At 43.0% G+C, this 25,580-nt stretch overlaps 1 protein-coding gene across 1 annotated transcript; it reads left to right on the top strand.

The window, feature by feature from the left end:
* The first annotated feature begins 2,719 nt into the window (after nucleotides 1-2,719).
* Nucleotides 2,720-25,172, top strand: GPI (glucose-6-phosphate isomerase). The gene is made up of 18 exons (XM_059481290.1): nucleotides 2,720-2,946; nucleotides 7,139-7,229; nucleotides 7,606-7,674; nucleotides 10,373-10,492; nucleotides 12,308-12,391; nucleotides 12,474-12,620; nucleotides 14,331-14,402; nucleotides 15,391-15,435; nucleotides 16,205-16,258; nucleotides 17,146-17,206; nucleotides 18,690-18,733; nucleotides 18,950-19,102; nucleotides 19,414-19,543; nucleotides 19,889-19,965; nucleotides 21,270-21,398; nucleotides 22,445-22,520; nucleotides 22,604-22,670; nucleotides 24,120-25,172. The coding sequence occupies exons 1-18, from the start codon at nucleotides 2,828-2,830 to the stop codon at nucleotides 24,241-24,243; spliced, it is 1,662 nt and encodes a 553-aa protein (XP_059337273.1). The 5' UTR covers nucleotides 2,720-2,827; the 3' UTR covers nucleotides 24,244-25,172.
* Nucleotides 25,173-25,580: the final 408 nt, after the last annotated feature.

Here is a 25,580-nt window from a genome sequence, read left to right as displayed (position 1 = left end):
AAGACAGAATTGGTAGCCAGACTACCAAACCTGTGATTGTGATGTCACAGTCAGTTTGTCCCTACTGTTAACTAGAATCAATAGATTATCAATTACCTTATTGATTACCTGAACCTATAAGTTCTTGCACAGATACAATTAAGCATAAGAATGCGTGTAGACTTGGAATTTAAAGTTTAAAAAATCCTGCTTATTTTGGGATTGAGTCAGATAAACTTGAAGATCTTTGAGATTTAAAAGATGGAGGATTTTGAGATAATTCAAACAGCGCAAGAACTATGATAAAATAAGACAGGGAAAGGGAAACAAAATTGAGACCTGTGTCTCAGTCAAACAGGAATGAACTGAAATTCAGACTTGGACTGAGATACAGTTGAGCAGCTGTGCTGCACAAGGCCATGGGATTCATATTTTGTGTGAAAAGGGAAGGTAATAATTTCAATAATAACAATTCTTGTGATCAGAGCAGTAAGAAGCTAATGTGGCTCTGTAGTTTGGAAAGAAAGTGGAAAAGTGAGGTGGCCATAAAACAGAAGTATAGTAATGAATGAGGATTTAAGAATTGTCAAAAGACCTTTTAGCAGGTATTGTGACCTGACTGTGAAATCCTGAACATGAAGAGAGTAACAGCTCAGACACCATCCAAATTTCACAGTGAAAGGCAGGATGGGAATTGCCGGTTTTGAAATAATAAAGGTGGAAAAGTTGGTGCAAAATTGAGACATTATCATCAATTAAAAATGACAGGATAGCTGGGAGGAGCTGCAGGAGAAGTGACTGTTAGTGTGTAAACATGGCAGGCCTTTGGCTGATCAGAAGAAAGAGGTGAAGGTGCTCTGAGAACAATGCCTACTGCTAATAACAGCAGAAAAGCTTGGGAAAATGTGTGTATGAGACTCCTGGATTTGATAGAGATGTGGTAAGAACACTTTAATGAATTCTGCTTCCCCTGATTTGAGAGAAATCTGACAGGTGAGTCAGGAGTTTCACGGCTGAATATCAAATGCTGTCAGTAATATTAACATTTTTAAAAAGGGTATTTGTTCTCTCCCTGTGACTAATAGGAGATATTTATTAAGCCAAAGAACTTTACATCACACGTTACAACTTGGTTATAGTTTCTGACTGAAAAGGAGTCTGTGATTATTCAGGGTTGTTTATAAAGGTCTTGGACAGGAAGGAAAATATGTAAAGATGACATGGCAGTGTGCATGACATGTCTTGTTAAAAACTTACTGGGCCCTTGTGTTCTCCTCTGTGGAATCAACTCCAAAGTTTAATTTTTGCCATTTTATTTTCCTGCCTTACTTGAAGGCATGCAGGGAACCACATGCAGTGAAAAATGGTCAGGCAGATTTGGGTGCATGAAAGAAGCAGCTCTGTCTTGGTGAAGTTGTCCAAACCTATGACTGGCAAGGCTGAGAGTGGCCTCCAAAGATGTAAAAAAACCCTGAGAATATATCAAGTGATTAAGATTTATTTTGCTGAAGAAAAATGTTTTGGTCTATTAAACAGTTATTTTAAGTCTGAAAAAGCAAACCTTAGAAACAAGCAAGAGTGAGGTATGGAAGGACTTTTGCTAAGGATCAATTATGAATGCTTTTTGTTTTGCAACAAGGACAAGATGCTGATTCTGCAGCTTAAGACTTGGGCTGTGATTTTAGTGCTCTGAGTCAACTTCATGCTTTGTGACTCTGATTTGGGCTGAGATCCATAAAGGAGCTTAGGTACTTAAAACATGATTTCACTGGGATTTGCTCCCCTAAGCTGCAGAATGCAATCTCTGGAATTTGACAAACTCCTTTATACACCCATGTTTCAACAACATCCTGCTTTACCCAGAACAGCTTTTGCCCCCAAGGATGGCACAGCTGCTGCTCTGCCTGCCCCGGCCTGCCCAGAGTTCAGCCAGGTGCGATGGACACGGGGTGGCAGGCAGGGATGAGGGCAACAGGGACACGGGCAGGAGTCTGGCACCCAGGGGCACGGGCAGGGGGCTGGGATCCAGGGACACGGGCAGGGGTCCGGCACCCAGGGACACGGGCAGGGGTTTGGGATCCAGGGGCACGGGCAGGGGTCCGGCACCCAGGGACACGGGCAGGGGTTTGGGATCCAGGGGCACGGGCAGGGGTTTGGGATCCAGGGACACGGGCAGGGGTCCGGCACCCAGGCCAGCAGCAGCTGCCCCGGCGTGCACGGCTGTGGTGCTGCGGGTGTCACGCAGCCCTGTCCGCACTGTCACCAGCCCTGTCACCAGCCCTGTCCCAGCTGGTGCTGAGGCCGCCTCCGAGCGCTGCCGCAGGACGGGCCGCGGGCGGGCCCGGGGTAAAACCAGCCCGACCAGATACGGCGCTTTCACCGTGCACCCGCACAGCCGCGGGCGGACACTGGCCCCGGGAGGCGCTGAGCCGTGGCGGGGACACCGCGATTCCCTCACACGGGAGTTACAACCGAGAGCGCTACGCGTTCCCCGGGGCTCCCGGCCCCAGCTCCGGCCTCGGCCTCGGCCTCAGCTCCAGCTCCAGCTCCAGCTCCGGCTCCGGCTCCGGCTCCGGCTCCGGCTCCAGCTCCGGCTCCGGCTCCGGCTCCGGCTCCGGCTCCGGCTCCAGTCCCCGCCGCCCCCGCGCCGGGACCCGCAGGCCGCTCCTCCCCGTCTGGCGCGGCACGGAGGGAATCCCACGGCGGAGGGCGGGGACGGGGCCGGGCCGGGCTCGGCCGGGGCGGGGCGGCCGCAGGAGGCCGCGTCGCTGCTATAAAAGCGGAAGAGGAGGCAAGAGCTCATCTGCCTTGCCCGGTTCATCCCGCCTCGCCTGCTCATCCCGCGGACATGGCGCTGTCTGGCGACCCCCATTTCAAGAAGCTGGTGGAGTGGCACAAGGCCAACTCCTCCAAGCTCGTCCTGCGGCAGCTCTTCGAGGCCGACAAGGATCGCTTCCAGAAGTTCAGGTGAGGCCGGGCGGCCCCACGGCTGAGCGGGGCAGCGGCCGCGGGCCCTGGGGCTGCCGCGCCCGGGCGGTGCCGCGTACGAGGCCCGGAGAGCCGGGGCCGCGAGGGGCGCGGCGCGGCCGGGCCTGGCGGGCAGGGCTGGCGTGGCCCCGCTCCGCTCGCTCCCCCCGCGCAGCCCCGGCGGGGAGCGGATGGCGCTCGGCCCGCGGTGCTGTGCCCGCCACGGCGGGCGGTGCGAGGCCGATGGCGGCCCGGGCACATGAGCCGGGGGGGGCCGGGCCGGGGGCGGGGGAGCCGCTCGCAGCGCCCGGGGGGCGGCCGCGCCGCCTGCCCTTGACTCATCCTTGCAGCAGGGTACGTGCCGGGCAGCACAGCGCCCGCTGCGCTCGCACAGCCGCACTGTGGGGCGGCACTCGCAGCCTCCTGCGCGCCGTGCTTAGTCACGATAAGCTCCGCGATACAATCGCGAGGGACCGCGCATCCCCTGAGCCCCCTGTGCCCGTACGAGCCCGCCCTGAGGCGGCAGCGGGGGCCGTGAGGGGGTTTAGCCCTCCCTCGCCTCTCGCCATCGCTGCTACGGAAAATGCCTTGCAGCGTAGGGGAGGAAGTAACAAGTGGAGGCATGGTGATAGCGTTCAGAGCCTTCATCTTGTAAAATGGGACGCGGATTTTCTGTTTGCTGGAGGCCGTGCTGAGAGAGCATGTGTGTGGTTACGTTGTTGTACTATAGCAGCAGTCGGAAAAGTCTGATATTATGTGATGCATCCCAGATTTGAGTTTTAAAGTGAGCCTGAGTTACAGAGATAAACCGACCTTCCATTCTAGAGTGTTGTGATAAGACTTGTTGCGTGCATCAAGCTTTTCATTGCTGTCCTGCGTAGAGGGATTTTTCCCCCGTTTTGAGCTCATTAGAAAATTCTTACGTTGTAACTGAAGATGGTATATGAAGTCCTGCATATATATATATGTGAGATAAAATATAATTTGAATCGATGAGAAAATTATGCTGAATTTTTTGAGTACTGACTTCACCTGGCCCTTTTAATAGGGGCCATTTCTTATTTTTAAGAAATTGATCAGTAATATCTTATTAAATCTGCTAGATCCTCACTAATAGACTTAGTTCCCATTGCAAGTTTTCTTTATCTCCAGTATTTTTTGGTGAGATGGTCTTTACTGCAGTTATTTATTTCAAATAGCTCCTCTAATTCATGCCCTTTTGTGCTGCCCATAAGTAAACAGTTGCAGAGTCTTAAGTTTGCTTCATCTGTCTTAATCCTTTCTTTTAATTATTTCAGTCCTGTTTCCTGCAAAGCCATCTCATTCTAGTCCAGGAGAACTTCCTCATAGCAAAGTACAATTGCAGAGCTGATAGCTTCACTGGTGCTCTTGCCAGTGCTGGCTGCTCTGAGCCAGATCAGCAGGAGGATGGTAGCTAATATCTGTGGAAAATTGTTTTCTGGTGGTTTGGCCACGTGGTCCTGTGTCATTTGCAACCTCCCTCATGTGAAATTAAGGTTTATGAGTATTTTTTAGTTCTGGTAGATGTTGTTGTAAAATCATTGACTTCCTTCATTTAAAAGGAAAAGAGAAACCTACCCAGGTGAAAGTGCTTCCTGATACTGGTTCTGGAGGGATTTCAGACTGGTGTTAATAGTTTTTAATCTGAGTGTTTTATATCTGGGCACAAGTGTCTATTTAATATTATTGGAAGAACCTTACACTCGCTGATTGCATCCTATCAAGTATATATACAAAACATCTTTTCTTCCTTTTGACTTTTTTTCCTAGTTCAGAGTTTGTATGTCCTGCTTGCCTGATAAGGAGTGTAGCCACACCTGTAAGTGATCTTTGCCTTCTTTGCCACCCAAGGTGGTGAGGTAAGGCCTGATAGGAACAGGACTTCTTATCAACATGGGTTGTTCAGTGGAAACTGCTGGTTTTGAAAGGGTTAGAAGAGATATGATGCAGCCATCACATACTCAGCAGGTAAGGGATGTCTGGGTGTGACAGAGGTACCCCTGATACAGACAGAAAGTGTTAGAATGACACTCCTGCAGCTTGGCTTGTCCGCTGTCAAGGATAAGAGTAAATGGAATGTGAGTGTACCTGGGTAATGTGGTGGGAGATGCAATCATTGGGATGCTGCAGGCTAAGGCTGCATCACCTGGAGGTGCCTGTGGCCTACGTGACAAGGCTCTTGTCCCCCTGAGCAGCACTGCCAGAGCTGCTGCATTGCAGAGTGGGTGCTTGGGAGAGCACAGCTCAGCTGCAGGGCTTGGGGCCTCTGCTCAAACAGAGGGTGGATGGATCCCTTGCTATAAGGGCTTACACAGGATTGCATTGTACACTGTGTGCTCCACCTTGTGTGTGGCAAGTTAAATCGGGAGGCCATTCCTTGATTTGGCTTTGCCTGGAAAGTCTTGGGTAGCACATTTCTGCAGTTTCTTCAAGTGAGCAGTGGCTTGAAGAGCCAGCCATAATTTCATGAGAGATTTTGTCTTCTAGGTCTAGTGAGATTGATTTTCGTTCATATATGTAAAGTAATGAATTGTAGGTGGGAGACATTTCAAGTAAACATGAAATCCTTTTCTTTGTGGAGTAGAGCACTGGGAGAGGCTATCAGCTGCAGTATAATGTAGAAGGAGAATTCCAAGAGTTCTACTTCTCTGAAGTGAAACTGAAGAAGTGTTAGTGTGCTGATGGTCTTGCTGTACCATTAGTGAAATGTCTTCAAGTCTGAGATGTCTTTAAATAAATTGCATCAAATATCAAAGACTTGTTCTCTTTTCCTTCCATGCTGTATCTGAGTAACAATTGTGGCAGGTGAGCCCAACCAGTCCTTCCAGTAGCTAGCCATATTCCAGGGATCCTGGTGCTGGGGGTCAGGGTGTCAGGATTGATGTTGGCATCCTGAGCAGAAGGGTGGTTAGCAGCACTGATACTGCTTTTCCTATTAAAGAAACATGGTTCTGAGACTGTGCTTGAAGACACCTTCCTTTCCTCATTCATGCTTATACTTTAGGGCCATAAGAAGGATGTTACTGTTAATGAACAGTTAATGAAGTTAACAGTAAGTGAAACCACTGAAATGTTAAGGCCTTGCTGGTTATTACTGTTATTGTGAGTTCAGCTCCATTCTTCCTTTGAAGAATCTTGCCTGCTCTGTCATGTTATATGTGAAGAGCAATTATGCTGTGGTGTGTCCCTGTGAAGTCCCTGGCACGTGTGGTGGCTAAAATAACAGAGCATGTTTCTGTGCTCAGGTATTGAGAAAGAAGCAGGGGAGACAATGAACAGGGCAGAAACACAGAATTTAGATGGCTGCAATTTCCTGTGGGGTGTGTGTGGAGCAACAGGGAGAGGAAGATGTGCTTTTATCAAAGGCTAACTTACAGAATTCAGCTCTTCAGTTAGAGTAATTTATAGATTTGGTTGGAAATTATTGCTAAGAAGAAATCGGTAAAACAATATTGTAAAGGATTAGAGGAACTACGGAACCTGTCACACAGATACAAGGATAGTAAATACAAATGGGCTCACTTGGCTTCTGCTGGGCTCCCATTGCTGTGTTTCCTCTCAGATGTGAACCTACAAGTGCCTCTATTCTGATGGGTTAGGCTGCAGCTTGCAGGTAATTTGTAAAACAATTTGGAGCCCTCCACTGAATCAATGAGGATAGTGAGACTAAACCATGCACAAATGGGATTTAATTCTGCATAGTAGTTGGCAATGTTTCTGTTCATGATGTTGTATAGATTTTTCAATTAGACTTGTTTAAGACTCTGTATGAAAGAATGACAGGACCTTTAGGAAGACAGTTTAATTTTCCAGCAGCAGAACAATGTGAAAAGCTCTTTACTGATAATACATTAGGAAAAAGCTGATTATTGCTAGAGAATGCTAGTGGAAACAATATGTCATTGTCCAACTATACATCAAATACACTTAATTGTATTTGGGTTTTCACAAGCAGAAAGTGGACACTAATTCAGATTGTGGAAAAACACGGCTTTCAAAAACCAGCAGTCGTTTTATGAAACTTTTTGGGCAAATTCGTCACTCTTCTTTACTGAGTTAGTGTTATTAGGATTCCCATTATTTTTGTAATCTATACAGAGTTACCATTGTCTCCCTTAAAACAGTCACCCCTCAGGAATGTGCAATTAAACAACCTGTTGATTTTTGGCAGCTTGACCCTGAATACTGACCATGGGGATATCTTGCTGGATTACTCCAAGAACCTTGTTACAGAAGAAGTGATGAAAATGCTGATGGAACTGGTAACTATTTAAAATCTTGCATTAATAAACAAAATAACTTTTACCTGCAACTCACTATTCTAGCATTGTTTATAAACATTAGCTAACATATAAGTTAAAAGGCATCAGTTTACAAGTCTTGGCAGGATTCAAATTTTTGCATTGTCATCTAGCCCCGAGTTACAAAGCCATTTTTCAATGCATATTTGCATAAAAATGTACTTTGAAAAGGAAAATATTTTTTTTTTTTACCTAGAATCTAGTGGATCTTTTAATCTACCATAATTTTTGTTTCCCTGTCTTGTGTTAAATGTTCATACTCTTTAATGTAGCTGAATCTTTGTAATGCATGTTGGCTTCCACTATTTTAAGAGGAATCTATATTTACCTTTCTCAGGCAAAGTCAAGGGGTGTGGAAAGTGCCAGGGAGCGCATGTTTAGTGGAGAGAAGATCAACTTCACTGAGGTAAGGCTATTTCTGTCTATGGTTCTTTCCACTTCAGTTGTGCTTATTATGGATGTTTATGCAAAGCCTGAAAAAACTTACTTTAAATACTTCATTGAAATACTCAGTGATTGTAATTTTTGCTGCACTACTTCAAGAGAAAATTTTACAGTTCTTACTAAAAATACCTCCTTCCTTCAGTACATCTTATTTTAGAGATTTTGGTGGTATTTTTTTTCTCTTTTCTATTTTGTGGAGAGGAAGATGAGTTAGACCTTGCAAAGGACAGGGAGCAGAGTATTGCATTACATGATTTTTGCCTGGTGTTACTGTTCACAAAGCTTAGTAAACTGCCTAAAGGGTGTGAAGGGAGGATTGTGTAAGACCTCATCTCTTGTGATGCTGCTTGTCTTTTGGTGCAGTTAACAGTTGAGAATATAAACAGTCTTGGGAAATTAGCCATGTATTTCAGTGAGAGGATGAGTACCTTCCTCCTTTTGTAAATCTGAAGGTTCTAGTTATGACTAAATCTTTACTAAAACATATAGAAAGCCAACTGTACTTTTTCTGATGTTAAAAATGGGATGAAAACTGGGAACTCCACAGTACAGTCGGTTTAATTAGTCTGCATTAAAAATTAGGGCTACTAAGTATGTTTGAGGCAAATTCAGAGGAACCAGTATTTCCTTTGAGTTGGCTATTGACTGGTTTAGCTATTGCACAAGCTATTTGCCTAAAGTAACTCAGCAGTTGGACATTGTATTGTTTGTGAATGATTCATGTTTGTGAAAAGGCACAGACAGAAAGAAATACAGTTTCACTGGAGAAGTGGTTCCTGTTCCTTCTGCATTATTGCCTTCATTTCACAGATGTAGCTACTGAAAAAAGAAAGCAGGGAAGGAGGGTGAGGAGTCTTAAATCTGTCTGGAGGTTGTTTTGTCTCATACTGCCTTTCACTAGCCTTATGGAACACAAATTATCATGGAGTTAGCCATCTCTGTATTATAGAGTTGTTCTTCATTGTGTATTGAGAGCAGGTGTAGCAGTTATAGTGTCAGAAGGGTACAGTTTGCACAGAAAGCACCTAAACACAATATCAAACTCTGTGTTTGGTTTCTGCTGCTAGCTTCCTCTTTTCCTGCTGTCTTGATACCACTTTGTGTATCTTGTAAGTCTAGAAACACCTCTTCATATCAGGCTATTCCTCAGTTACTTCCTTCCATTTCAGAAGGTGACTTAGATGGGGTTTGTGTAATTTTTGTTTGTATAGAATATCAAATCAGGTTGGTTTGGCTCTGGCATAGGAGAATGTGGACAATGTGAAGCTGTCAGGTGTCAAACAGCATGAATAAACCTAAAGCAGTAAGACAGGAGGGAGCTTCTTGATGGCAAGAACTGACTCGTCCACTGCTCTTAATCTGCTGTAGAACATTCTTTGGATTTTTGTCTGAAGTATTCCACACTTGTCTGTTTGCTGCAGGCATTGGCTGCATGGTGTGTGCTTATGTGGAAGTTCTTTATAGTGCACCCATGTGTGTCACTGCCAGGTGTTTGTCCCAGATGAGTTAAAACTTGGAGCTGGATATGGTGCAAAGAGCATTACAGGATAACTCATCTGAGCATTCATCCTGGGGACAGGCTGTATGGCCTGCATGGTGTTTAGGGAATACTTCTGCTTAACCATAGGGATCAGGTGAAGCATTCCTCCTCTTGACCAGACAAAGCATCCTTCAAGCTTGATAGTGAGCAGTACTTAGCAAATACCATTCCATGGCTGAGTGCTGCAAAAAATTTTCTCTGTTCACCCCAAATTTGAGTGGGTATACTTTAATTAGCAAGTGAAAGAGGGTTTTTTGTATTCCAAGTCAGTAACCACAAACTCAATGATTTTTGAATTAGCATTTGGTATTTAAATCATAACTTGGCAGTTCATATTGTCTGTGTTGTTTTTGTCTCACAGTGCCTGTCATTGTGGAACAATGAGGTAGAGCAGACTAATTTTTTAATTTGTTCATTAGTATTGACTAATTCCTTCATTCTGGATTAAAACTGTTAAGCTCTTAAAACCACAGGGCAGATTTTGGTGCTTTGACTTATGTGCAGCTGTGGAGAAATAACATAAATCCTGTGTGCTAAGAGATTTTTTTCTTATAGCACAACCACTACATATATTTGGTGTGCAAGTGTTTAGGCAGTATTTAATTGTGAGCAGTGGTTAGAGGGATGTGGCTATTGTATTCTTTGTTGTCAAATGTTTAAATTATTTCTCTTCCTATATTAAATGGAGTACTCAGGATAATTGAGAAGATGTCTGGGAAAATAACTTCAGCTGCTTGTTGTAATTGATTTTTTTAGTGTTGTCATCAGTAAGAAACAATTTCATTCTTGAATACCTAAAGCATGCCAAAATAAAGATAGCTGGGTCATGAATATTGCTGGATTCTGAACTTTTAAAGGGGTTTTCAGCCTTTTCTCCCAAGTGAACTCTTACTTTGCATACTGTGCTGTTGTAAGCCCCCTCACTGAATTGGTGAAGTAGGGGGTGATTGAGGTGGCCACTGCTGTGAGTATGCACACACACTGAAAATGCTGCTCTACTAATCCCAGTTAATCTAAAGGATTTTTAAATCTTGATGACTATACTGCCTTCTGGATGAGGATCTGAGGCCCTGGGGTGTAACTTGGGAAGATCCTCATCTTGATTTTCCCCTTGTTTCAGAACCGAGCTGTGCTTCACATTGCCCTGAGAAATCGCTCCAATGTGCCGATCCTCGTGGATGGGAAGGATGTTGTTCCAGAAGTCAACAAAGTGTTGGACAAAATGAAACACTTCTGTCAGGTATAGTACCACCACAGCTTATTTTTTATGTATTTGTTTTATACCCATCCAGGTTCTTACATGTGGATTGTAGGCTGGTTCACTTGAATTGTGTCCTTCTTTAAGGTTTGCAGTAGTTCTGGCTCAAGCATGGAGTTGGAGCTGATTTTATTGATCCACTTTTCTCTCCCTGTTTCCAGTTTTTCTTTAATGGGCTCCCTAGTTTTTGTTCCTTCAGCAGTAATCTTGTGTGTACTTGGGAAGTCCTGTAAATCATTAAGTACCATTCAAATATTATTTATTTCTTGCTAATTTTTCAACTAATTGGCTGCACCAGGTAGAAACTGCCTCTTAACATTTGTGCAAGATCAGGAGGGAGGTAGAAGTTGCCAGCTCAATTGCAATTTGATTATGCTCTACTTAAATAGTTCCTTAAGGATCTCCTGGTTTTAGGTCAAATTACTTTAATTCTATTCTCTTTGCAGAGTATCCACCTGGGTAGTTTTAATGCATTTTAAACGAGGCTGTGAGGACCTGGACCTGCTTGGTTGCTGTTGTGAGTCTTAGCCAGGTGCTAGAGCCCTGTTTCACTGCAAATTCTTGCATCTAACCCATGCAGAATGGGCTTGCATTCTGTTCTGTTCTTAATAATAAATGCCAAAACCACAATAACTGACACCAGCTGGTGTGGATTTGGTACTTTCTTCATATGCTCTGAGACTTGAATGGCCATGGAAATTCTGTAGTGTCTAATCAGCTAGAAATTCTACAGTGCCAAGGTTTTGGTAGTGCAAAACAAGGGTTTTCACTGGTGCCATCCTCTTGTTTGCTCTATGGTTTCAATGATCAGAATCTGTGAATATCACTTTCATGTGGCTGTATCTTCTCTGCAAAATAAAAACAATGTCAAGCAGTTTCTTTAAAAATATTAACAAAAATGCTGGTTTCAGTTGACTTAGCAGATGGAATTTTTGGACTGTGGCAATATCATCTATGGGTACAGGAAAGCTGTTACTAAAAATGGATTTTCTGTTTGGAAAAATGAGAAGCTTAAGCATTTGTAGTGAAGGAGAGCAAATATCAGCATAACTAAATGCTATGTAGAAAAATTGCTTTAGAATTGGAGAATGTAATTGGAAGTATTCATGATACCAGGAAGATGGTTTTTGTGATTGGAGCAGATTGAATGCATAGGTGGTAGATGATGGACAAAATTCAGTGTAGAGTTTCAGTTAATGATTGGAATTTTGTTTTGTTTCAGTGATGCTTAAAGATTAGGAATAGAACAGGAACAGACCATGTGCTGTTAAGGTGCAGCCCAGAAATAAATCCTAATGCAAAGCATACTTGCAAGAGAAAAGCTTTTAGAGTGGTTTGCCAATACATCTCTTATCTCTGTGGCTTTATTCATACTGTCTTCAGCTTAGTTAGTGAAGCTCTTTCTAATTAAAGACACTTAAAGAACAGCTTCAGGTTCAAGTATTTGTTGCACATAGTTTAATGCCCAAGATTTTATCATTTTTGGATAGGTGTCTCTTGCCTTAGCAAACACTGTAAATGCTACAGCAGTTCACACAGTAGGGAGAGAGCTTTAAATTCTTTAAGTGTTTGATGTTGCAGTGTTTTTGCTTCTATCTCAGACATAACACAATGTCTAGCTAAGAAGGTGGCTCTGAGTGTAAGCCTTAATGTTGGGAGGCTTGAAAGCTGTCTTTGGCAACTTTCTACAACAGTACCTGAAAACAAAGCCTGTTTCCTGGTCCTGGGTTAGCATCAGTAGCTTTAGTGCAAGTATAAAATGGTCGTTGTGTGTTTTATGGTTTTTTTTTGCCACAGAGGGTGCGCAGTGGGGAATGGAAAGGCTACACTGGCAAGGCCATCACTGATGTGGTCAATATTGGCATTGGTGGCTCTGACTTGGTAAGCCCTGACTTCTCTACACCCTGCCCATCTCTGTGTACGCTTCCAGTGAGGATAAAATCTAATTGTGGCTTCTGTGCAGGGCCCTCTGATGGTAACTGAAGCCCTGAAACCATACTCCAAGGGAGGCCCTCGTGTCTGGTTTGTATCCAACATTGATGGTACTCATATAGCCAAAACCCTGGCTGAACTCAAACCAGACACCACTCTCTTCATCATTGCATCAAAGGTATGTCTGAGACAAGCTCTGCCTTGGCCTGCTCTGCTGTGAAGAGTTCAGTCAGAGAGGGCTGTCCACAGGAATATCCAGACCAGGGGCTTCCATTGTGGATTATTTCTAAGCAGGCCTGTTGTGATTTTTTCTGAACTTGTAGTACAAAGTTGTGTTGCTGCTGAAATACTGGGGGATCTGTAAGTCAAATGCTGATAATTACTTAACCTAAATAAGAGATAGGAACAATTTCATGTTGTCTGGGGTTTATTTCTCAGTCAATGCAAGTTTTGGCTTTATTCACAGAAGTTTATTTTCCTGCACGTCTCTGTAGGTGGAATGTAGGATCCAATGTAGCTATTTCTTTGGAATTCTGGATATTATTTCATTCCTAAAGGACTTTTGATCCTTTATGTACAGTGGACTTGTTAAATGTTCTGGTTTTTTTGCATTAATGAATTGCATGTTCTTTAAGAATCTCCATTTTATAGGGTAGTCACAACACCTTCACCTAAATAACTTAAATGCTGAGTTCCTTGAGCACTATAAAAGCTAAGCTGCTTTACTTAAAGAGGTAAAGATAGTCTGCTGCTACTTCATAAGGTGACACCTATTTCTGACTGCAGACTGAATAGCTGCCTTTAAGTCTTGCCTTGCTAAGAACTTACTCTGTAAGCAATAATTCCAGCAGCCCTCTCCCTCTGAGGAATGCTTGTCTGGGCAGAGGAAGGAGGTGGGGACAAACTCCATGGTTACATAACTTGGGTTGCCTTCATTTGTCAAGCACAGTAGAACCTTTCTGCTGTTGGTGAATGTGTGTGCAGTGCTGGTCATGCTCTGCAGTGCTCATTAGCTTATCTTGGCTCTGCTGCAGCTGAGCACAGCTTATGGAGCAATAAGGAAACTGCACACAGTAATACTGATGGTCACTTGCAATAATGAGTCCAGGGATCACAGTTCAAAGGCTTAGAAAACTGCCAGATTGAAAGAGTAACACTTGAGTTTGTTTGCCAGACTGTAGTTAGCTAATTGGGTATGTTTGGAAGAGGATGAATGACATTTTTTTTCTTTCCATAACAGGCTTATGTTTCATAATGAAGTATTTCTGGAGATGGATGAGAGTAGGATGAGTCTAGTGTTCACCCTTAAAGCTAAATTTTGATGGCTGAGTAAATCAGAATGGTTGTAGATACTTGCAAAGCTGCATGACTGAACTTCTGTGCACATTTTGTAAAGCAGGAAAATGTTTTCCTCTAATCAGCAAAAGGAAAATTATGATGAGAGTCTTGGCAGAAATGAGTGCTCTTCCATGAAAAAGTAGGAATGGAAGAACAATAGGACAGTCCATCTGGGTTATCCTGTTTAGATGTTCAATTAGTTTGTTTTTAGTTGAACAGTAAAACTTGGGTCTTTTACTAAAAATACTAAAGTAGAGAATTTTAGTCTCAAGGTTTTGCAAAACAGTTTGGGGAATGGGAAGGCAGGAGATGAGGAATAATTATTCCAACTTCAGATACATACTAGTTTAAAACTAGATGGGTAAATCTAGCAATATTAGTGTTCACTGGATTAATAAGCTTTTTTTTTTCTGTAATCTGGCAGCAGCTGTGTTATGAACATCTAGAATCACTCTGCTCTAGTTATCTGACATGTGATGCTGTAGTAACCTGAAGTTGTTTCCATGTGAAGAGTACTGTTTTACTTATTTGCTTGTTTTCCACTGTGCAGACCTTCACCACACAGGAAACCATCACCAATGCAGAAACAGCCAAAGAGTGGTTCCTGCGTGCTGCTAACGATGTAAGTCCCAGATGTGCAGCCTTAGTAACAGAATGCAGCAGTTTTTGTTGTGCAGTTTCTTCCTGGTCATTCTGTGTGCCTTGGAGCAGAGCCAGTAACAGCCCAAACAAGCTTAGCAGATGATGTACTTAGATCATTTCAGGGCTTTGGTAATGACAGGCTGTTTTGTCCAATCAAAGTGATAACCCACTAGTTTTTCATTATAAATGGTTCTCATGCATTGTTCCTCCAAATCTTGCCTGTTAAGTAATAGAGTGTAGTGTTTGCTTAGAGCTAACCAATAATTTGGTAGAACTACTAGTAATGAGAAAACAAGATAGTGTGTGTGGTACTAAATTATTGAAATTATTGCTAAGTCTTTAAAAACTAGAAGTGAAGCTATGGTTGGAACAATACACTGACATTTCTATGGCAGATGGCTGTGCTATGAATAGAAACCTTGTGTTTGGCTCATTCTCTCCTATTTTGATCTCTTAAAGGAAAAAAGCAGATAGTGCCTGTTCAGGTGATTAAGATGTGGTCAGTGACCTGTTCCAGTCTGGGTAGCTGTACTGAGTTTGAAAGCTGGGCTTTGAAATTCCCCCTTACACTACTGTTCAGTCAACTCATCTTTGTCACAACACCTTCTAAAAGACTCTGGAGCTTGGTATTTATCAGTAATTCCAGTTGTCTTGGTTTTTTGCCCTGGCTGGAAGGGTGGTGGGTGTCCATGGAGCTCCATCTGCTCCAGAGCTGTGGTGGTGTCCAGGCTGGGAACACTGAAGGAGAGGCTGTGCCCCTCTCTGGAGGGCTTGATGGGAATATCCCAGAGGGTTCTCTTTGGGTATGCTCCCAAATCCCACACTGAATGTGAATAAGATGATTTCAAATTAATAACAACTGATGATAGTCAACAGCATTTTGTTTAAATGGTAGCAGATCAGCTTTACAACCAGAAATTAAAATAGTTAATATTCTAGATCTAACTATTTTTTTATTTTTATTTCAGCCTTCAGCTGTGGCCAAGCATTTTGTTGCCTTGTCTACCAATGCTGTAAGTATAGTCAATCTAGTTAATTTTTTCCTATGTACCTTTAAGGCAGCCTTACCTTAAAATCTAGCAAGGAAGCCTATCCTTTAAGATACTTGAGTACCAAATTTTTGCATTCCTCCTGAATGGAAGCTTTTTTTTCCTACTCAGAGTAACTGAAATACTTCTAGAGTATTGAACTGTACTAAGACTGGACTTAGATTATAGATGTGTGCTCTTCTGCTAAAGCTTTAAATCTGAAATCAAGAGCTCTTGTGCCTGGAATGACTTGTTATTTATGAGTGTTACCTCTAATTGCCTAAGTTGTGTATGAATGCAGTTATATAAGCAAATGTTATTCAAACTCTAGGTAAGAGCTGAAATAGTGGAGGCAATTTGAAAAATGCTTATGATGAGCACACTGTGTGGTGCTTCATGCAAAAGTTTGAAGTAGAGAGACTGTCAGTAACTAGAAAAGCACTGAAGTCATTGGCAGGGTGTCAGGGACTGACATTATGGTTCTGGTAAATGTAAACTGAGTATCAGTCCAGCTTTAACTGTATGGCCACTTAGATTCATCAGGAAATGAATGTATGGCATTGATTTTTTAATTGTGAGTAGTGATAGTTATTTCTGGGAATGAAAATGTAATTTTTGTGATGGATGCAATGCATTTTTTAAAATAGATGTAGTTGTAGGATTGTTTATTTAATAGATACCAAACTTGTATTTGCTTGCTTGGTGTAAAGCTTTTTGTGATTGTTGGTTTAACTGATGGTGTTTTTTATTTTAGCCTAAAGTTAAAGACTTTGGAATTGACCCAGAGAACATGTTTGAGTTTTGGGATGTAAGTAAATGTCTGATGTTATGTGGTAGATGTTAACTGTTAGCTTTTTCTGAAGCAAGTAAGATGATTTGAACTAGCTGTCTTGAAACTGCAAATGCAGTTTTAAAACAGCAACTCCTAAATTGTAGGAGTTGTATGCAGTGCACTGAAAACCCCTGACTAAAGGAAAATAGAGAACTCTTGCCCAGTCTGTTAAAATCTTCCAGTCAAAGGTCTGAAGAGGAGCCCTCCATGTTCTTGGCTGTCTAATCAGCTGCTGAGTAACAGGAGATAGTCTTGACTTACTGCTCTATGCAAGTAGTTATTATAAGCTGTGACATTTGCCTCTTGGTGTCTATGGTATATAACCTAGGCCTGGTAAAGGTCAGGCATCAGAAATGGGAGCCTGATCAGAGATTTTGTAGCAGATGCATATTTTAAGTACACTGCCCTTAGTCTTGGTTCTTATACTTAATTAGAAACAGGTTGGTATGTCTCATTGACTAATTGCCTGACAAATAAACTGCTGTTCAGGAGTTGTTTGGAATGTTACCTTTCCCAAGTGTCAGAATTTTGCTGAAGCAGGCTTTCCCTGTAGAGGAGTGATATTATGAAAGCAGTTATACAAGCTACAAATAATGGATTTGGAAGTTAACTGGAATCAAGCTATTTACTTAAGAGATGTTATAAAAATTGGACAAGTAGGATAATGTCAGACTCAAAAAAGGCATTCATTAGGGTGCACTGTAAAGTGCAGGTTCCCTTGACTATGCCAAGTATCCATAGTGCACTATAACCAGAAGGATAATTGATTTTGCTGGGAACATTCTAAACACACACTGCTGTTTTCTAATAGTTTGAATGTAAAATCCTTGCACTTCTCCAACTCAGCCATGTCTTGTTTGCAGTGGGTTGGTGGTCGCTACTCCCTGTGGTCTGCCATTGGTCTCTCCATTGCCCTGCATATTGGTAGGTGTTCCTGGGATGTCACCGTGCCAAGAATTGCTCTGTTTGCTTCAGGAATGTAACTGTGGAGTGCATTAACAGCAGTGGATTGTGAATCAGACTTGGGGCAAATAGTATTTACCTGCCTGCTCTGAGTGCTTGAATGTGGGTGCTAAAAAACAATCTGGAATGTAATGGAAATGTTGGTATTTTAGTACTGCAAATACAGTTTTGGAAATTACCCCATACTTGGGGACAAATAGTCAAATTGCATTGCTTTATTCACAAAACCAAAAGTGCCTGATTAATGTAAAGCTGTGGCAGTGTTGAAAATCAGACCTTGCATGTGACACTGCTAAACTTTAAGCAGGATATTTAGTATCTTTTAGTATACACACACAAACACCAAATCCTGTCTCTGGTTCTGCATATGAGCTCTGTTTAGCATTGTTAACTATGTTCTTATACTATTAATTCCTTTTGTTTCCAGTACTTTGTCTAGGCTATAGAGCCTGATGATTACTTTTGTTCCCTCATCACTGTTTTCAGATGTTTAAAGTCTGAAACTGTAATGTCATTTATTTTTCTAGGCAAAAACTAGAATTCCCTTAGACTGGGATTAGGAGAATAACATTTGGTTTAGTATTTTTTGGAATTATATGAATAGGAGTTTTCATGTGTAGAAAAACCTATTATAAGAGCAAAATAAACAAGTCAGGCACTTAGTGTTTCATCTGCAATAAGCTGTTCACTGCTGCTGTCAGACAGATTTGGTGCTGACTGCTGACATGCCAGCCTATCTCCACTTCTTCCTCTTAGACCCCTCAACTCCCACAGCTGGCCTCTGACTGTAGGTAGAGCTGCTGCTTTGAGTCCAAACACTTCACCTCCCAATTGCTGTGTAGGAATCAGGATTTCTGTTTTTTCAAGACTAGCCTTAGTGAAACTATTAATTTGGGAAAGTGAGTGGAGGTTTAAATACCCTAACTACAAAGCAAAGAAAGCTCAGGTGAATTGTTGGTGAGAACAGGGAAGGGAGGGGTAGCCTTTTTCTTTGAGAATATCTTATTAGAGCTGTTCTTCCTCACACCAGTGCAGAAATCCCTGCTGTGCTAGCCTTGCCCTGTTTTTGGCAGATGTGTCTCCCACTGGCTGTGATTAAGTATTCAAACTTGCTAAAAACTGTGGCCTCAAAGTAGACTCTGTATTAAAGGCCTCTGTTTTCCTTCTGGTTGCTCATTCTGTCTGAATGGAGATTTTAGGCAAAGGCTTTTGAGTTATGTTTTATGAAGTTGGACTTGCTCTGAAATCTGGGCTTTAAGCATAAGTCAATGTCTGGCTTACGGGATGCAATATCAGGAGAAGTCTGAGTGCACCTTTAAACTTGATTAGTAGTTGGGAGTCTGGCTGCATACAAGGAATCAAAACTGTTTCACAGTTGTCTCTATAGGAAAAATCAAGTTTGAGTTGTAATAGTAAATACAAACTGTCTTCTTTCCATTGTTAGGTTTTGACAACTTTGAGAATCTGCTTGCAGGAGCCCACTGGATGGTGAGTGTGGGATGCCCATTTCAGATTTGTTCCTGTTAGTAAGGAAATGGAAGGCATGTTGATTTCTAAAGTCCAGCTCCCCACATCCTCAATGATGATAAAATGACAGTTTGTGGGGAGCTTGCACAGGACCAACACAACAATAAAACCAATGTAGGAGTTGGGAGGGATGGCAGTTGCTTTGTCAGAAGTGTAACTCTGCTTTGTGTGGTGCAGGACAATCACTTCCACACTGCCCCCCTGGAGAAGAACGTGCCGGTTCTGCTGGCCATGCTGGGGGTGTGGTACATCAACTGCTACGGCTGCGAGACGCACGCCCTGCTGCCCTATGACCAATACATGCACCGCTTCGCTGCCTACTTCCAGCAGGTAGGGCTGGCCTCAGCCTGCAGCCAGTGCAGGGAGCATTCTGCCCTGCTTCAGCATCCTCTGTGTGTGTGTGAGATAAAACTGCAGTCCCTTAGTGCGTGCCTTCAATTGCCTTGAAAGGCTGGTGCCAAGATCAATACAGCTTATTTCCTCACTTAGACCTTTTCCTCATATGTCTGTTATCTTGGCGTCCATAAATGAGTCAGCTGTATCCTTCATGCTTAGAAAATTTCTATAAACAAGCACTATTTATTGCAGTTGAAGTATATATGGAAACTGATACTGAGTGATCCTGCCCTTCCCTTCTCTAGGGTGACATGGAGTCTAATGGCAAATACATTACCAAGAAAGGCTCTCGTGTGGACTACAGCACTGGCCCTATTGTGTGGGGAGAGCCTGGCACCAACGGGCAGCATGCTTTCTACCAGCTCATTCACCAAGGTAAGCAAACTGTTAAATACCTTCTTCTGGAATTAGTCTGAATGGCTGCTGAGTCTGCACTTGTTTAGAGGTTGGACTCCTATCTAAGCTAGCATCACATTGCTATGGGTTTTAATTGGCAGCTTGTGAAGACTACAAGATGCAGGTTTTAACTACAGTAAGGAGGACAAACAAAGCTGAAACTCCTGAGCTGTATTGTTACTTCCCCCTGCTGCAAATAATAATGGTCTTCTATAAAGCTTGTAAAAATGACTGAGTCTGCCAGCAGCTCTGAAAATAGGGTGAGAAGTGAAGGTTTTCTAAGACTTACCTGAAGCAGAGTTATTTACCTGGCTTTTCTTGCAGGAACTCGCATGATTCCCTGTGACTTCCTGATCCCAGTGCAGACCCAGCACCCCATCAGAAATGGCTTGCATCACAAGGTGAGTTCTTTGTCAGGGCACCCCATTTCTTGTGGCTCAAGGCACTGAAGCTTACTTGATATTGCAGTATGTGATATTTCTAACTGTCTCTTTGAAACTCTACACAAAAGCTCTGTCAACAGTCACAACAGATTTAAAAATACCTAGATTATAATTGCAAGTTATATGTAACATGTAATGCAGTGGTATGTTTATTCTTGAAGTGATTGCAGTGACAGTGGTGTTTACTGTGGGCCTACTGAAGCTGGAAAGAGTTGAGCCATTAAGTGTTTAAAATTCCTTGAAGAATTTTAAGAAATGTAGTTTTTGTAGAGTAGGAAGAAGCAAATTCTCAGACCTGATGTGGCACCATCTCTGACAAAGCTTTCAAGAATTAAATTCTAGAACAAAATTTGGAGAATGTAATCGTTAATGGCTGGGGTGATGGCCTTCTATACAGATGCTCATAACCTGTCCAGTTTTTAGTTTATCATCTGACTAAGTATTTTCAATGAACTAAAATTGTTCTTAACTTCTGAGGGTGGAAACATGTTCTGGTTAACTATTTCCTGCATACTTCACAAAAAGCATCTTTAGTCACTGAATTTCACTCTTGTTGTGATTTGAGATTACAAGTGCTATTAGCATTGTGTAATAGTAATCTTTTGTCAAGTAAGACCAAATACAAGTGAAAATTCTAAGTATGACTTCACAAAAGAACAGGAAAAAAGGTTTCATTTGACTGTAAAAGGCTTATTGTGTCTTCAGGTAGGAGAAAACCAAAATAAATTTGCAGGCTAGCATTAGATTGGGAGCAATTAGTTAGAACCTTGCACTGCATTGGTAGGGATTGGTGTATGGTAAGCTGTGGGGATTTCCTGCATACAGATAAGTAAATACATCTGTATTTACCTTTGACTAATCCTTGCACCTGGCTTTCCATGAGGTGGTGTAGAATGAGATAAAATCATAGATTATACTGTGTGAAAGGGCTGTGTGAAGTCCAGGCTCCTCTGGTGCCTTTAGGAAACTTGCTGCCAGCTTGAGCAGGAGCAGGATTTTGCAGAACTGTCCTGGTTGTCTTTGGATACATGGACTTTAGTACATGTGTTAATAGTGTCTAAGTCCCCTGGCACTCTGAGGTAAGAAGCAATAGCTAAAACGGATACATATTTTACTGCCAGTATTAAAATTGATACATACTTTACTGCCACAGTGCTAAAGCAGATTTGTAAGTCTAGGCTAGGTCTTGGTATGGGCTCAAGCACCAGGTGCCAGTATTCCAGCTATGCAAACAGTGCCTTGTGTTTGTTTGTACCTGCTAGATCCTTTTGGCCAACTTCCTGGCTCAGACGGAGGCGCTGATGAAGGGGAAGACGCCTGAGGAGGCGCGCAAGGAGCTGCAGGCGGCCGGGCTGAGCGGGGACGCGCTGGAGAAGCTCCTTCCCCACAAGGTGCCTGGGGGCTGTGGTGTGGGGGCTGTGCTGGGGGTGACAGGGCAGCTGGGATGGGGTGGCACCGATGGCACCTTGGCAGGGCACTGGGAGCACACTGTGGCTCTGAGGCCTTGGAGGTGTTCCAGGGAGCATGGGCTATCTCAGCACTGCCCAGTGACTCTTGGGTTCCTTCTTGTAGCCCACAGTGGCCAGCAATGGTGCTTGGATCTTGGGGTCTCTAGTTGGTCAGAGTGACCCCGAGATAAGTTAGAGAGCCTCTTTTCCCAGCCTGGTGGTTGAAGAAGCAGTCAAGGCTCTTCATTTCTTGGTCTCAAGGTTGTTTATTGTTCCTTATCTATAAAATTCTTTCTCCTGCCCTGCTGAGGTCTGCTCAGCAAGACAGTCCAGGGCACTCCTGCCTGGCCCCTGGGTGGTGTTACCTTTTTATACTAAAAACTACATGTACAGTATTTACAATAACTTCCCAATCCCTATCACCTGTGTTAGACAGTGAGCTTCTACTCTAAACCAATCTAAAAGTGCTGCCATCACAGCAGAAGATGGAGGCCAAGAAGAAGGAGGAGAAAGACCGGACATGGCCAGTTCCCTCCATCTTGCCTCCTGAACCCCCATTCTAAAAACCCAAAAAAATCTATTTTTCACCCTGTGATAAAGTCACTGTCATTCTACTTAAACTGTTGTGGCTTGTAATTCTTCATATAAGGTTGGTAATTGTTTTTTCCAAGGGCTAAATCAAAAGCACAGGGGTCTTGGGGTCTGTGCCAAGGTCTTTGAGGCCTCTGACAGGGTCTTGAGTCCTCCAGGGCAGCCAGAGGAACTTCCTGGATTCCCTCACTTGGAGACACATTTTCCATTGTGCTTGTAAAAAGAAAAAATGTGGGAATTGTACCATTTTATGGTTGAAGACCTTTAAAGCTTTCAGAACTTTGTATTTGCTACTAATGCAAATAGTGCAGTGTGCACTCTAATGAAGACACAACCTGCAAGTTTCTGATGTACTTTTTATAACATACTGGGTGACAATGTATCTCTTGTTTTGAAAGGTCTTTGAGGGAAATCGACCAACCAATTCCATCATGTTTACAAAACTCAACCCCTTCACCCTGGGAGCCATCATTGGTAAGTAAATACATTTCTCATCTGTGAATTCTAATGAAGACTTTGTGATCGAGTTTATTGATAAATCTCTTTCTGCTTTATAGCCATGTATGAACACAAGATATTTGTTCAAGGAGTTGTCTGGGACATTAACAGTTATGACCAGTGGGGGTAAGTTTTCTTTGTGTCTTGTATACTTCTTGACAGATTCTTGAATCTATCATGAGTTACAGAAAAGACAATCAAAAGGGTTTTATACTTGGAACACATGATTTTGGGATAGTTACAAATGACTACAGATTTTCTGGGGATAGGTTACCATGCTATAATGCATAATGACTTGTAGATAACAAGTTTGGCTAAGGACCTCTGTTGAATTTAGAAAAATACTATGAATGTAAAAAAGATGCATTTGTGACGAAAACAGTCAAGCAGGCTGAACACATGCTCTGAAAATTAGGAAGGAAAATGTTTTCTCTGTAGCATGGAAAAAAGAATTATTTACCTCTAGATTAGTAGGCAGTTTGAGTGGCATCTGATGAGCAATAGATTGATTACCTCTTAATTTTCCCGTGCTGGAGAGACAGCATTTCTGGCAGAGGTGTGTGTATGCAGCAGCCCTTGGTTTCATGCAGGCTGCATCTGTGACTGAGGGCTGTGCTGGAGCTCCATGTGTGCAGCAGCAGCTTGGGGGAATCTGTCACTGTGTCACTGAAAAATGTAGTCAGGAGTTAATCATGTTCTTTCATCTGTAGTAATATTAACTGTAAACATACTGTATGGCTTAGGTAGAGGGATTGGGAAATAAGATTGTTCAGGTGCAGCCTGCCTTGGCTGTGAGGGTTGTTCTGAAGAGCGCATTTGCTCCACAGGTGTAGAATATCAGTTTACACTAAGCTGCCTTAGTCTTCGTGTGCGTGCTTTGGTGCTGTGCTACCACAGCTTGTTCTATAACCAGATACAGTAGCAGAAACTGAAAATGGCAGACTGTGTCTAGTACAAGCTGATGTCTGCTATAAACTCTGAGATCAAGAGTGTGGTAGGAGTAAGTACAGCTTTTACTGCCACACATGAAATTCCAGAATGGCATCCAAAACTGAGACGTGGGGATGCTGTAGAACCAGCCTTGTTCCTTGCAGTTATTGGAATATCCTGGGTTCTTAGGGGGGCTGTAACTCCTGGGTAGGTGCTGGGGGTGCTTCCAGGCTGTAGCTCAGCTGGGCATTGTTTGGGTGACACAAATCAGTGCTCTGAGCACTGTCCTGTTCAACAGTGAACAGGAGCCAGCTGAGTGCACTCTGCACTGGGCCAGGCTGCATAACACAAGTGAATACTGAGGTGAAAAGACTCTGCTTGACTCTGGAAATAAAATGTTCACTTAGACATCCTGTAATCTGAGCTGTCTGCTCAGCTAAGGAACAGTGAGAACTCCAGTTTTTAATGAATGGGACTGAGTTGAATACTTCAACAGTAATTTTTGAGGGGTAAAACATCACAGTGTTCACTGGGAAGTTATTTTTTATTGGCTTCTATTTTTAATATCAATGACTTATAGTAAATACTGTCAGTTTTTAGCACTAACATTGCTTTTTCTTTCTTTTCCTGCTTTTATAAATGCAGAGTTGAGCTTGGAAAACAACTTGCCAAGAAAATTGAGCCTGAACTGGAGTCAGATGCTCCAGTGACATCTCATGATAGCTCAACAAATGGGCTCATCAATTTCATCAAAAAACACAGAGCTTGAAATGAAATACTTAGAGGCCATCGACAATCTCACCACCGAGTACCCAAATCTGTTGTAGATGTGCTTTTTTTTAGCCACTTTTAACAAAAATAGCACTTTACAGATGTAGCTCTCTTCACTTGTTGCAGTTAATCTTGTTGCGTCAAGTGTTACAAATGAAACTAGTTTTGTGAAACCCTGGGATTGTAGAGTTGCTTTCTATTTCTGTGGCTGTTAATCTGTAAAGTGCAGCTGGTATATTCCTCAATTCTTATCCCTCAACTTCCTTAAAGATGGTCACCTACTGATACTAGAAAATAAATGGTATGGTGGATGAGTAAAACTTCTTCACTCTATTTTTGAAGTGCAGCCCTAGTAACATTTGCCTCACTCACTGTGTAAGGTCCTCTGAAGCCAAGTAAGCAGACTTCTTCTTGGACTGGTTCTACTGTAAGCTGGAAACTAGAATGTGTTTAAAGAATCAGACCTACAGCCGTAGGTTGTTCAGTTACATTTCATCCCTTTTGAGCAAGATACAGACTTTTTTTTTTTCCCCCAGTGCTACTGTGAAAATGCAAGTTTACTGATGTTTGGTAAAAGAGGTCCTGTTTTGTCTGTAAGCTATGTGGACAGCTATCCAAAAACGAAGAAGGTTCCTGAAGAGACAGTGGTATCTTCACTTTTCCAAACAGTTTTCCAGAGTTTGTGAAGCAAAAGCTTGGGATCACTTGGAGAAGAAATATTTTTGGTATCCTCCAGGGGCAATTTCTCACTGTTTAATCAGCATCACTGTCTGACAACAGCAATGAAAGAAATAGAGAAACCTGATGTCAATATGTTGTTTATCCTCTTTTGTTCTCTTCTACTGTTAACCTCCTTGCTAGCAAACTGGCATGCTCTGGCTATTGTTCTGTAACACCTTTAATAAAGGTAAGACACAAGCATTAAAAGGACACTTTGGTTCTCATGCCCCCAATGGTGCCTGCACTGTGTGAGCTGGAGCCCCTCAGTGCCCATCTTTGCCGTGTGGCTTCACGGGCAAGGCTGGGTGCTGCGGGCTGAGCCTGCCTGCTCTGGCACCTCCGCGGTGCTTCACCCGCTGCTTGTTTCCATATGAAAAGAGAACCCTAGAGGGAAGCAGCCTGTTCTCTGCGGGGCTTTAGCCCTCTCCTCCCGCCGTGCTCAGGTGCTCGGCTCCGCTCTCTCCTCTCCCCGCCCGCTCGGTCCCTGCGCGCCCGGCCCGGACCCGCCCCGCTCCCTGAGGGATCATGGCCGCGCGCAGGGCGCCCCCTGCCGGCACGGCCCTCAGCGCTCAGCCCGCCCGCACCGCCGCCATGAGGGAAAGGCGGGTGGGCACT

Source organism: Ammospiza nelsoni, chromosome 13, assembly GCF_027579445.1.
Source record: "Ammospiza nelsoni isolate bAmmNel1 chromosome 13, bAmmNel1.pri, whole genome shotgun sequence".
Taxonomy (NCBI): domain Eukaryota; kingdom Metazoa; phylum Chordata; class Aves; order Passeriformes; family Passerellidae; genus Ammospiza; species Ammospiza nelsoni.
The sequence above is the reverse complement of the archived record's forward strand: the minus strand, read 5'-3'. Positions and strand labels throughout refer to the sequence as shown.